This window comes from Hyposmocoma kahamanoa, unplaced genomic scaffold (assembly GCF_003589595.1).
Source record: "Hyposmocoma kahamanoa isolate Upper Pololo Valley unplaced genomic scaffold, ASM358959v1 92, whole genome shotgun sequence".
Taxonomy (NCBI): Eukaryota; Metazoa; Arthropoda; class Insecta; order Lepidoptera; family Cosmopterigidae; genus Hyposmocoma; species Hyposmocoma kahamanoa.
This window is the reverse complement of record NW_020654748.1, coordinates 15025963-15039334: the sequence shown is the minus strand read 5'-3', so window position 1 is coordinate 15039334 and position 13372 is coordinate 15025963. Positions and strand designations below refer to the sequence as shown.

The 13372-nt window shown below is 34.6% G+C and overlaps 1 protein-coding gene across 1 annotated transcript; it reads left to right on the top strand.

Annotated features, from left to right (window-relative positions):
- Positions 1-1172: 1172 nt before the first annotated feature.
- On the top strand, positions 1173-11273 carry LOC113236519 (endocuticle structural glycoprotein SgAbd-2-like). Its single transcript, XM_026472628.1, has 4 exons — positions 1173-1242; positions 5385-5524; positions 8288-8442; positions 10982-11273. Exons 1-4 carry the CDS (start codon positions 1234-1236, stop codon positions 11095-11097), a joined length of 420 nt encoding a protein of 139 aa, XP_026328413.1. The 5' UTR covers positions 1173-1233; the 3' UTR covers positions 11098-11273.
- Positions 11274-13372: the final 2099 nt, after the last annotated feature.

Here is a 13372-nt window from a genome sequence, read left to right as displayed (position 1 = left end):
CACACACACACACACACACACACACACACACACACACATACACACACGATAGATAGATTTTCTTTATATAATTATATTTTTAATTTTTCTTCTTGTGGATATTTAACTTTTAGATTTCTATAAAAAATAAACATTTTTTAATATTCTTGTAAAGTCTACTTGGGGAGAGCGGGATCTCCTGACACAGGTATTTATATACTTAAAAGGAGAATCCTTACCACTAATCTACTCTGTATCTTTTGTTAAAGAATAAATATTTTGTGTTTTGTATTTGTATTTTGTAAATTGCAGACAAAGGATACCGGACCTGTGCATCAATGTAAAGTAACTCTACCGTACAAAACGCCTTAGGATAAATCCAGATGCTGTTTGTGTTATGAAAGTATGTTTCGCATTATAAGTTGTCATCACGACTTGTACTAAATTTAATAAGCCCTACAACATCGCAGATTAACGTCAAGACAAAATTTATTGCCTACCCAGAACGGTGACATAAATAAATTTCGTGTGATATAAAAGGACATATAATATGTGCAGCAATTACTGTAACTTATTGCCGTAGATAAGGCTTTTCTTCGTTTCAACATATACCTACGTGCGCTTTTAAAACTGACCTGTCATTAAGTTAAATGTTCTATAACATCAAAGACAATTAATAATTAAGGGTCTGTTTTGAAAGGCAATTCAAACAAACGTTTTTTTTTCGTTTTATATTGTGTCATCATAGATGAATAAAAGTACAGCTATGTATGGACTTAAAAACAAAGCTGCCTTTTTTGTACCATTTAACAAAACTCATGTTTGAATTCAATACAAATTCTTCTCATTAAAATATTATGCTTTATAAATATTATGTTTTAAAAATTACTTAAAATATTCTTAATTTTTTTTATAATTATATAACAAATGTAATATAAAAAAAATTTAAAATATTTTAAGCACTTTTTAAAACATAATATTTATTGTATTAAATATTATAAAGATGTGTACTTTTTAAAATTATTTTGCTTATGAAAGTTCAACGAGGCGCGTAGCGTTTCGGGCGGGCGGCTACGGCTGTAAGCGGCGCTTTACAAAGGTGCGTTCGCGCATGGGATCACTGCGTACTCCAGTTTCACATAGCGCCTCCACCTCGTATAAAAGCCAACGCCGCCGATCTGAAAAATCATTCCTGCATCACACATCCTCCGCAGATCACCTATCACCTGCTCTTTTAAAATTGTAAAAAACAAAATGAAATCGGTGAGTCATTAACACAGTATAATATACATATGATAACCATAGCTAAATTAGACGCGACTAACGTGCATGGTTTGTGATAAATAGATAATCTTACTAATACTAATTTCTCGTTAATTATTTTCTTTGTACGTTAGCAATAATATTTTTTTATATAACGTAAAATTATTATCATTCGAAAGATTTTTACAATTAGGTCAATACTACCTTATCACTACCTTATCCAGTAAAATAATTTCGTTAATATTTATTAAGTGTATTTGTACTTACTTAATATTACTTATATTTTTGTACATTGAATATTTAATTATTTTAATGGGTTTGCTATAAGCGTAGCTTCAACTGTACATATGTATCTGAAAAAGTATTCCAGCCTATTGGATATGTAGACATTCACTCGTAACATTACACTAATAATTTTGGAAAACGACTAATACTTCTTCACAAAACATTCACTAATAATAACGGAAAAGAGACAACTGAACGCGTCATGTTCAACTGATTACTCACTAACATGCGCGTCATAACATAATTATGATAAATAAAGAACACCACTTTCAATTGACTATTCGCGCAATAGTGCAAGCACGACTTCCGTCAAGACTGCCTCATTCTCGTGCCATGTCAGCGTTTACAAAACAATACCTGATTCTATGATACGGCTGTCCTTTGTGTGCTATTATTTCTAACAAATGTATCTAACTGCCATTTTCTCACGCAACTTTTGACTAGATGTATATTGCTGTTGTAGGAATTTTATTCGAACAAAATACAAGTTTGCTACAGTATATATAGCATAGTATGATAAAAATGTAATGAAACAAGCGCTCGTTAAGCTGTCCGCGTCGTTAATATCCTCAATTACAAGAACATTTAGTTTGTTTTTAATTCTATATAGGTAGTTAAATAATACAGATTAAACAATAAAAACAGAAAATGAAAAAACAAACTAATAAAAAAACAAGTTACCTAACAATCAGATCTTAAATAAAGTGACTATGAAAAATTATTGAAATCTGTAAATATCAAAGAGTACGGTCGAGTTTTGATAACATAAAAAATACAGTCGAACTGCCAAATGTCTTCTTTACTGAAGTGGTTGATGGTAGGTACGCAATTTAAATAATGATGACTTTTTTATTAAAAAAAAGGATCTCAATAGTTAGTGGAATTACATCAATCTGACAAATTTTATTGAAATCGGTTAACGGAACATAGGTTAAGGCAATCCAATAAACCGGATTCATCACATCATAGTTTGCCATCCTTAGAGGTGGAATATTTCCATCAAATTTGAATGGGATCACTATTGAGGTACCCCTTTACAGCAAAAAAGTCATCAAAATTGGTTCACAAATGTCGAAGTAATCGCGTACATGCAAAAAAAAATACAATGGTATTAAGAACCTTCGTCTTTTTTGAAGTTGATTTAAAAATGCATAATTACGAAACGAATAACTATATAACACATTTTAAAGATGCGTGTACATTACTAGTTTTGTCAATTTTCCTTAGTAAGTACGTAATCACGAGTACTCGTAACCACAAGTTATGCATACATATAACTTAAATTAAAAAATTGCAAAACTCCTTATCTTTCACATTTCTAGATTTCATCAAATAAATAGCAACAACTTCTGCGCAATTTTGTAATTGGCTCAAAGGAGCGTGGGATGATCGAGTCCCGTGCAATATCGTTTCATAGAAATATCACGAAAACAATTTACGTGAGTCAAACATATCGTTTACGGGTCAAACCGAAAATTAGATTGGTATTTACTTTGTTTTTATTAGATCTAAGCCAGGTTAGAATAATGGTCTGTCTTTTTTACCTACATACTTTAAGATAGGAATTTTGAAACTGTTTGCAATTGGTGTAACGGACTGCTTATTATTTAAGCAAATTTTGTTTGCTTACATCGAAACAATCATCTTCTATTATATATAAAATGTGTGACTTATACCTTATTTGTTATCATAAAGGACTATGACTGATAATAACTCGGATTGATTAGTTTTTATCAGGGTTCGAAGTGATAATTATCATTAATAATTATCGTTATAATATTCACTTTCCATCAGGTGAGATGAAGATCAAATGCGCACTTACATTTTATAAAAAAAAATCACGATAATTATCTTTATAATAGTTTTCTCACTGTTTGACATTTTTAGACAAAAGCTAAAGAGATAACACTATAAATCAGCAAGGATAGTAAAATTATCAAAAATGATAACATGATAATTTCTTGATCATTTAGAGTCATGGATTTTATTATTTTACTAGACGCAGGTAATACAATAGAATTCTCATTTATGTATATTCCTAAAATAGTTTGTAATTAAATGACTGTGACCTTGGTCTTGGAGTTGCCTTATTGGATGTTAAAACGAATTTGACTAAAAATCGAATTCCGTCACTTTGAAAATCAACTTGCGAAACATTGGTAGACCACCATAAAACATCTTAATCTAATGTCAATGCCCAATGTTTTGAAATATACGCTTATTGGATGATACATATTTGGTAACAGTGATCAAATTCACAAAGAGAAGTTCCACTTTAGTTAGAGGTCAACTAGGTGCTTTAGCTCCTGGGGCAATCGGCACAGATTGATAGCCAGACTAGTCCATAAAAGTCATTATTTGCATCACATTAGGCATTTGACTGTTATCTAAATTTATTGTTATTTTTATTGGAAAGAAAGAATGTTATAGAAAAAATAGTAATTCTTAATATTTTTCTTTCTTTTTTCTCACCACTACATAGGAAGCACATGAAGCATAATATCAAGAACAATGCATAAAAACAATAATAAACTAGACGTAAGGTCTGTACTTCAGGTCATCAAAAATCGTGTCGTGTGCGGTTCAAGACGCCGTTTGCTTAGGGGTTCGCTTACAATTTACAATGTAATATTACAGTTTTAGTATATGTAAATAATATTAAAAATCTTGTTCGACTTGTTCGCTCGGTCACTTGGTATCATAAAATAATAATAATGAAAAGATATAATGTAAAAGATATTATCTTAATTGTTCTTTCTACTACAGGCATTATTCCCAACCATCCTATCCCTAGCCTCAAACTATTAGGCTGTAAAGAAAGCCTCTGCATTACCTTGCAAAAAGCTGTAATTTTAAACACATGCCGCATTGTCAGAAAGTTCATACAGATGGAAGACGACGAAGTAGGCTCTTATTGCGCACCCTCCACATAGATACACGCCATACTACATTTATTTGATTTCGGTACGTGCCTGGAACCAGCCAACAGGTTGAGAAAAAATAAAATAAATACTAATAATAATAATAATCTCATGAAAGCCGAAACCGAGAAACGTAACGGAAGTATCTCGATCGGGAGCACGAGATCACCAACATGTGGGATGTGGCTCTAACTAAAATAATCACAACTGTTTAGTCCGCAAACTGGTTAATTCCAGTCATCCTCGCCAGCAGCTTGAGGCGGTTGGATTTCTGTGACGTGTCGCTTCCAGCACAAATTTCAGAAGGCAGTCCTGTTCGATAGGGCACGTATTGTACGTCGGTTCTTGAACCTGAATCCCTGACCCCGGCCAATACTGCTACTTCCATTTAAAAATTCAAAATTTATCGTTTAGGCCATGGAAGAGGTGATAGCGTAAAATAAATATAATAATAATGTGCCAGACAATTACATCGAGAACTTGGTCTCAATCTACGGAATTCCCTATACTATGAGTGCCAGAACAACGAAATTCACTCTTGAGCACTATAGATCTCAACTGCCTCCGTGGCCGAACGGTTACCATGACGGACTGCCACGCAGAGGTCCTGGGTTCGATACCAGGACCGGGAAAAATATTTGTATGGCCTACATTTATTTCTGTTGTGAGTTTGGGTGTAATTTGTGGTTGTCTATGTGTGTGTCCATGCCACCCGCTACATAGGGTTTCCTTAGTGCGGGGCTACGTAGATTGTGTGCGATATTATTATTATTATTTTATTATTATAGATCAGAACCAATTTAAAAAGTTCACTTCCCAATTTCGACATACCGGGAATCGAACCCGGGACCGCCCCATCCAGCGCCCACGGTGCAAACCATTGAGTCACGGAGGTTGTCAACTGGGTTATTAACCAATCTACATCATGATTTTCAGTTCGTGGTTTTAGCCGCCTTCCTGGCCGTGGCGTACGCTGCACCTCAATTCCAGTACCAACCACAACACTCACAGGGACAGGCAATCCCTATCCTCAGGCAGTCGCAAGAAGTCAACTTTGATGGCTCTTATCAATACAGGTACTAAACAGTAATAAATATATTATTATATTATAGATACTTATGATTTTCATAATTACGAAAGCATTGTTAACTCATTATGTAAACCGTAATAGTATGTAATAACTATTGTGACAAATAACTCTCATTATGAACGGAGTAGGGTGGGTAAATGTACACAGAGTACAGCATGCAATTTTAGTGTTATAAGAATAGGCTATATGTATGTGTTTTGTTACACGAAAATAGGCATTCCTTTGGCGTCAAGTATATTACATTGTGGGAGTGATCGCGGAAAGGTGACGCCATCGTTTAGACTCGATGCAATGTTCAATATAAAAATGATTCACCTGCATTTACAAGCACGGGTTTGACAATTTTACATTAGTTAAATTCAGAATTTTTTAAATTTACATTAAAAAAATTAATAGCAGTGGAGCTCCTTGTGAGAGAGTTCATCACAAGGATATACTGCCTTACCTATTTTTGCCGTCAAGCAGTAATGTGAGCATTACTGCGTTTCGGTTTTGAAGGGTAAAGATGTTGATGAAATTACAGGCACTTGGGACTTTTTAAGTTATGACTTCGGGTGACGGGCGCAGTGGCAGTGCCCGATCAGTATCAGAACTTTGCGATTTAAAACTCTGAGTGGCACTGCAACTGTTACGAACAGGCGTGTCCATTACTACCAGGCGCACGACTTGTTCGTCTCAGTATCATTAAAAAAAAGTAAAGACCTTTTTTCCACCATATCGAAAATATTTTATAAGTATATGTTTATCAATTGACTGAACAAGTAACTTTATTAATATAAATGTCAAAGAAACGCAAAGAATAATTCCTTGGTTCGACTGGGACCAACGACTGTTGCCTCACGATGGCAACAGATGCTGGTTCGAGTTCAGCCGGACTGAATGAATTTGTCTTTGTGTTTGTTCAATCTTTGCATGAATGATAATTAATATATAATAAATGCTATAATTATTAACAATTGATTGGTGTATTGTGACAGTCATTCTCAACTTACGTGCATCATACCTGTCTAACTTAAGGCTGTGTTAATTTCAAGTACTTCTTTTTCTAGAAATAGTTGGACTCAACGTATTATCGTTAGAAAAATTTTCTAACAATTAACCGTTTAATTATTAGTTTATTACCATAAATATTTTTTCGCACAAATATTACCGAGTGCCAAACTAATTCAAATAATAAAGTCAGCGTGTACACAGGTTATTTATACAATACTAACAACCTCGCATGGCTAGATTACAAACTTCATAATCAACAAGTTTTGTTTATTAAAAAAGATAGTTGTACTGTCTGACAGTTTTTACGTCTGTATTTGTTAGTAAGTTGAAACATACAAGCATCCTCCCCGATTACTCCCACAACGTTTCTGCGTTTTGCTTCGGACTGGTATTTCGCTATCGCATTCTTTTGTTAACGTTTTATCACCGCTTAGAACGTTAAAATAACTTTATTTTTGTACGAAAGTAAAATCTGATGAAATATTATGTCACGAAACAAAAGTTGATGTTTATGATTTTAATAAGATACTCCTGTGAGGTTGTTATTTTTGGCTGGTATTTTACAAATAACTCTGCATATACAATTCAAATACTACATAATCGATATACGTATACATCTTCTCTAAATTTACTTGGTAGTTCTTCGAATCTTTTTTGTTCTTCTTTCTTATATATTCATTCATTAGATATAAGTGGTCTACTAGTCTACCAGTCCACACTCAACAATATGCAGTTTCATTTAATGTCTCATTCGTACTTAACGGAAATAACCACATGAATTGCGCAAACGCCTTCGCTTCGCTATGGTGGTGCAGAAACAAAGGATTCCCAAGAGCAGCGGACTTACGATTGACAATGCAATATTGCACGACCAAGCGGCGTTTTGGCCAAACCTTTCATTAGATTTGATATTTGAAGGCGTGTAGTATACGCCCCAAGCGCACCGAAATCAAGTGATTTACAATAGTCATATCATAAATAACAATGCTTTATTTGATTGGTTCAATTTTTGACATCTAAACTGTTTGAGTTCTTAGGTTTTCGCGATTGTTACACATAGGGAATGAAGCTATTGGTTCGGATGTAAATCAGTCAGTTAGCCGTGACCGTGTGACCTGTATAGGGCCCGAAACATTGATTTCTTTGTAAGTACCAATACACGATTTAGATTCGGAAAAATAGTTACATTTTTCTATCTAAACTGTACTTAAAAGTAAAATGTTCACAGTACTGTTATGGGCAGGCGTGTAGCTTACCATAGAATGTCTCATAGCTCACATACATTTTACTGGATAATTCGTCACAACGACAAATCTTCATGACATGATTATTATTATATCATTTGGTTAAGAGCGATGGTCTCGGCATGACAACAGTCACTGGTTCGATTCCAGTCAGATCGTATGAATTTTTGTTTGTGTTTACATCTTTGCATTAATAATAATAACGAAGGCGTGGAGTGTTTCCAAAAAAAATATATCAATATCATGGCAGGAAATGAAAACTATTTTTTTTGGATCTAAGTCGCGTATATTTGTTTTTTTATAAAAACCAACGTTTCGGGCCTTTTACAGTCTCATGGTACTGGTCACAACACACGGTTGACTGTTAGTTAGCATGAGCATGAAACCTAAAGGGCCCTAAACGTTGGTTTGTTTGTAAAAACAAATACACGCACGCGATTTAAAAAAAAATGGTTTCATTTCCTATGTGTAACTCGAATATTGTTCATAAACCATTTTTTTTTCAATTGTAGTTACGAGACTGGCAATGGTATTGCTGCGCAAGAACAGGGCTATCTAAAGAACGCCGGGGTCAAGGATGCCGAGACTCAGGTCGCACAGGGCTCCTTCAGCTACACCTCGCCAGAGGGCATTCCCATCACACTCAGCTACATCGCCGATGAGTACGGTACGATAAAACCAAACGAAATATGACAAATCATTTGTGCTTTCTTCTTCCTTAGCCTTTACTTTATTTATTTCCTTTATCAACTGATAAACGTTCTACTTCGCGACATATATAAGGCCCTGGTGAAATTACAGGCACGTGAGACTTATCTACTTAGACGCAATTTATTGGCGAGTGGACTATATAGTCCACTAAGTATGTGCATTATGATGGAAACACTTTATATGCAGATTAAAACACGTTTAATTAGAAATATTGAATACAAAACTGAACAAGGCAGTGCAACGGAGGCAACTGCCAAAAGTTTGCTAAACAAAAACAGTCGAAACATATTATGTTATAAATCGAATGTAAATTGTAAACAAAAGAAGTACAAAAACGAAGGAGCCTGCGTCACAGCCAGTCGCCAACACAGTGTTCCTCCACACATATCCGGGCCGTGCCCGGGACGTGGACGGGCCGTGCTCCGTCAGGGGCTCAAATAAATATCGTTGCGTCAAATTTGTATTAACTCGTTCACACATGTCCGCGCCCGGGCCGGCGCCGGGACGAGCCTGCAGTTCATACAAACTAGCACGCCCCGTCCACGTCCCGGGAACGGCTCTGATTGTGTGGATAGTCCTTTAACGCTCTGAGTGGCACTGCAACTGCTATAGATAGGCACGTCACTTCACGTCACTAGTAGTTTGTCTTTTTTAAGATGAAATAAAATGACAGTTCATTGCGCAAAAGTGTTCTCCGCTTGCAAGCAGCTAGTGATCGCAGTAGATAAATATTATATCGACTATCGACTAAGTGTTGGTTACGCTTATGAAATAAATAGCCGAACTTGTTTCATTTGAATCAGCATCCGCCCGTTATTCGTCCAATTGCTGGGAACACGTTCATTAGAATTGCTAAATTTTGAAAATTCATACATACATACACTAAATTTAGAAGTCTTTATTTATGTGTACAAAAAATAGAAATAGGATACATAATCAACTTCGCCTATCGTTATTAAAATGAATGTGAACAAAAATTGATTTCGATACTAATAGACCAACTGTCAAAATAAGAAAAAAGAATACAATAACGTTAGTAACCATTAGAAAGTCGTAACATTCACAATTCAGACATTTTTGACAAAATTTTACGTAGTGTCACAATTTTTCGATAAAACTATCGCAACAACCACATGACTATTTAAAATTTGTCGTAAACTGGCAGTTCTGCAAATGTCATTTTACTCCGTCTTCAAAAAAGACAGACTATAGCGTCATAAAAAGGCCAAGGTTTTAACAGGTGCTCCACCTAGATAGCCTAAAGAGTGGACTTTTTCGATATGTACTCGATGACTTTTTCGGACTTCAGAAAGTCAGAAAGTAATATGTAGTCTGCTACATTTTTAATGTACATTTACAACTAAACCAGTTAAACTCGCGGCTAGACTATTTCAACTAGGGTATCACTATTTATTACTTCAATACTACAATACCGAGTGTTGTGGAGTTCCAAGTACATTCTTTTCCCACACAAGCTTAATAAATATATCGGAAAATAATAATCTGAATATGGAGATTAGCGAATTATTAAGCACAATATGGAGCTCCATAAATTCGTAAATATGAAATTTAAAGTGTTAAGTTGTAATTGTTTAATTTAACTAAATAAACAATGTATACGCAAGTGGAAAAATACACACGCTTACTTACTCATACACTTGTCACTCCTGGATTAAATCCACTCCAAGAGAAGGATTCGTCAGTTGAGTTGTGATATAACAAATAATTTTCTTAGGGGTGACTTAAATACAGGAGTATATTATTACTATTTTTTTTTTTTTTTAATAATAACGCACACACTCAACATAGCCCCGCACTAGGGAAACCCTGTGTCGCGGGTGCCATGGACACACACATAGCCAACCACAAATTACACCCAAACTCACGAGAGAAATAAATGTAAGCCATACAAACATTTCTCCTGGCCCGGGAATCGAACCTGGGACCTCTGCGTGGCAGTCCGGCATGGTAGCCGTTCGGCCACGGAGGCAGTTTAAATAATAAACTTTAAACTATATAAATTTTTAAACTATATATTTATAAGTGTATGGGTAACCAGTAGTCCATGTCTCACGTTTATCTCTTATAGGCTTTCGACAACTTCACCGGAAATATAAGAAGAGAAGCTGTGGTAGCTTAACAGTTTGACCGCAGAGGCCGTAGGTTCGATTTTCGGCTCGCAACTCTAAGTTTCTCGGACTTTATAAGCGAAATCTTAATTTGAAACTTACCATGAGCTTTTCTGTGAAGGAAAATATTGAGATGAAAATTGCACGTCAAAGAAGGTTCACAACTCTCGAAAGATGTGAAAAATAACCGACACGCATTAGGCCAGAGTGGCGGACTATGGCCGAAACCCTTGCATGAGAGGAGACCCGTTCCCAGCGGTAGAACGTACAAATGGATTGTTCTTGATTATAATGATGCTGATATGGAGATGTGTTTAATTCGTAATAGGCGTCTGTTACCTTACTATTCAACATATGTTTTCACAGGTTTCCGAGCTGAAGGTGCCCATCTGCCCACGCCACCTCCAATCCCGGAGGCCATCGCTCGTGCGCTCCAATATATACAGTCCCAGCCCCAACAAGCTCAGCCCTTCAGAGGCTAACTAACAGAATGGCACGATCTATGACATCATCAGGATACTCAACTCAAGCTTGTATTGTTTGTACAAGTCTACATTCATCGTTAAGTCTTAATATAAGATTTATTGTTACTTTGATCTATATACATATGTACTTTATTTAAAATAACGTAAAATAAATGTTTAAACTTTATTTCATTTATTGTTTATCTATAGTTACCAACAATACAGTTTTAATTTACCTTTTTAATTTGGAACAGTAACCTGGAACTATTTTATATTTAAATTGTATTGTAACATTATTGTTTACGGAGTTCCAAATAACAAGTTCCTTCCTACATCGTTAACTTTCACAATAGAGTAAACCATAACAAATATATATTTCAAAAGTATGTATACATAATAAACAAAAGGCAACCTTTGCTAATTTTGTTTACAAAAAATATCGTCACTAAATTTACAAACTTTTGGGAACATGTTTTCGGGTTTAAATCGCGTATATTTTGTTTTTTCAAACAAACCCACATTTCAAGACCTTTACTAGTCTCATATCAAAGTTGGTTTGTTTGAAAAAAAATACAAATGTTGGATCATATATATATTTGTTATGTATATCATATCATAAATATTTGATCCAAAAAACTTATTTCATTTTCAATGTGTAACAATCGCGAAAACCTAAGAACCCGTTAGAAATTTTCATTTATAGAACATATTATTACAAACGATATATAACGATATAATACGACTTTATTTCATTTTGTTAGATTACTTAGCACTTAAAAGTGATTGATATTGAGCCCACTTAACACACACTTAATTATGTATATGTACCTACAAATCCGTAGTTTATGGACACCTTATTTAAAACTGCATGTGGCATAAGGGTGTATCGTCAACTAAAAAAAAGCATTTATCATCTAGAAAGATTTAGCTTTAAGTCTCTCTAGTTTACGTCAATAATAGGACGTACTTAATACTCTGTATAAATACGAATGTTAGCAGGTCTATTGTAGTGGCATTATTTTTACAAGTTATATTTTATTTTTCCATCATCATCAACCCATTTATACGGTCCACTGTTAAGCAAGGGTCTCCTGAGGCGAGGGTTTAGGCCATAGTCCATCACATGTTTCTATAATTTATATAAATTTCAAGAAAAATTCGTGATAATCAACTCTTAGCTTAGCCAACCAATGAAAACTCAATTGCATATATTACGTATTGTGTCGTGAATTCTCGCCTGCAAGGGAGCGGAGGTCTATAATTTTTCATCGACAAGTTAGTAACAAATCGTCGGTAATTGCAATGTAACACTAAGGCGATGATACGCCTTGTTAACATATTCACGCTTGCCCTCGGGAGACTTATGCTAGTAGATGCAAAGACTTATTGTACTGAACTATAACATTGTGTATACACTGCAAAAATAAAAAGCAAAAATAATTAGTCCACCCATTATATTATTATTATTATAACTACGCAAAATATAGTGTATTAAAAAAGTTTCAAAATATAGTGTACTACAAAACTCACTTACATATTTATATCGTTAATTTTTTTTTTTTTTTTTTATTGAATAGTTTTAACTACCATGATAATCGTCAGCTCTTTGTGAAAATACTCGACTAGTTTGTTATTATTATTGATATAAAGATGTAACAAACGCAAAGGAAAAATGGAAAAAAAGGCGACAGACGCTGGTTCGGATCGAAAAAATTTTTCGTTACGTTTTTTCGATGTTTGTGCCAATAATAACAACCTACTTTCGTTACTTCCTTTTCAAATGCTGATGTGACGGAAAAAATAATCTTGCATTTAAGGAAGTTGGACTAAGCACGGTTTACTATGTCTACGCTTTCAAGAAATCGATACCAAACAGAAGTAGTGGTGCAATAACATCGTTTGCAAATTCGAAGAGACCACGAGAGAGAGTGACCAATAACACAATAATGATCACATTACTGCTTGGCGGTAGAAATAGGTAAGATAACAGTACCTATTTACCTATTTCCCTTGATGAACTTTTTCACAAGGAGCTCTATTACTATTAAATCTGTCTCTAGCTCTGTCAAGCTCTACTGATACTAAATGTATAATCGTATTTTGTTTCCATGTTTTCGATATGTAACTAGCGGTTGCTTTACATCAGTAGTGTATTTGAGAAGAAATGTTTTGTAATTGTAAGTAAAACTGTAAATATTTTCTTTCGATTTTTTGCTCATATGTTCAATCATTCAGGGACTTAATAATTAAGGCCATAAGGCATATTATATCAGTAAGGCATATGACAAGGTAC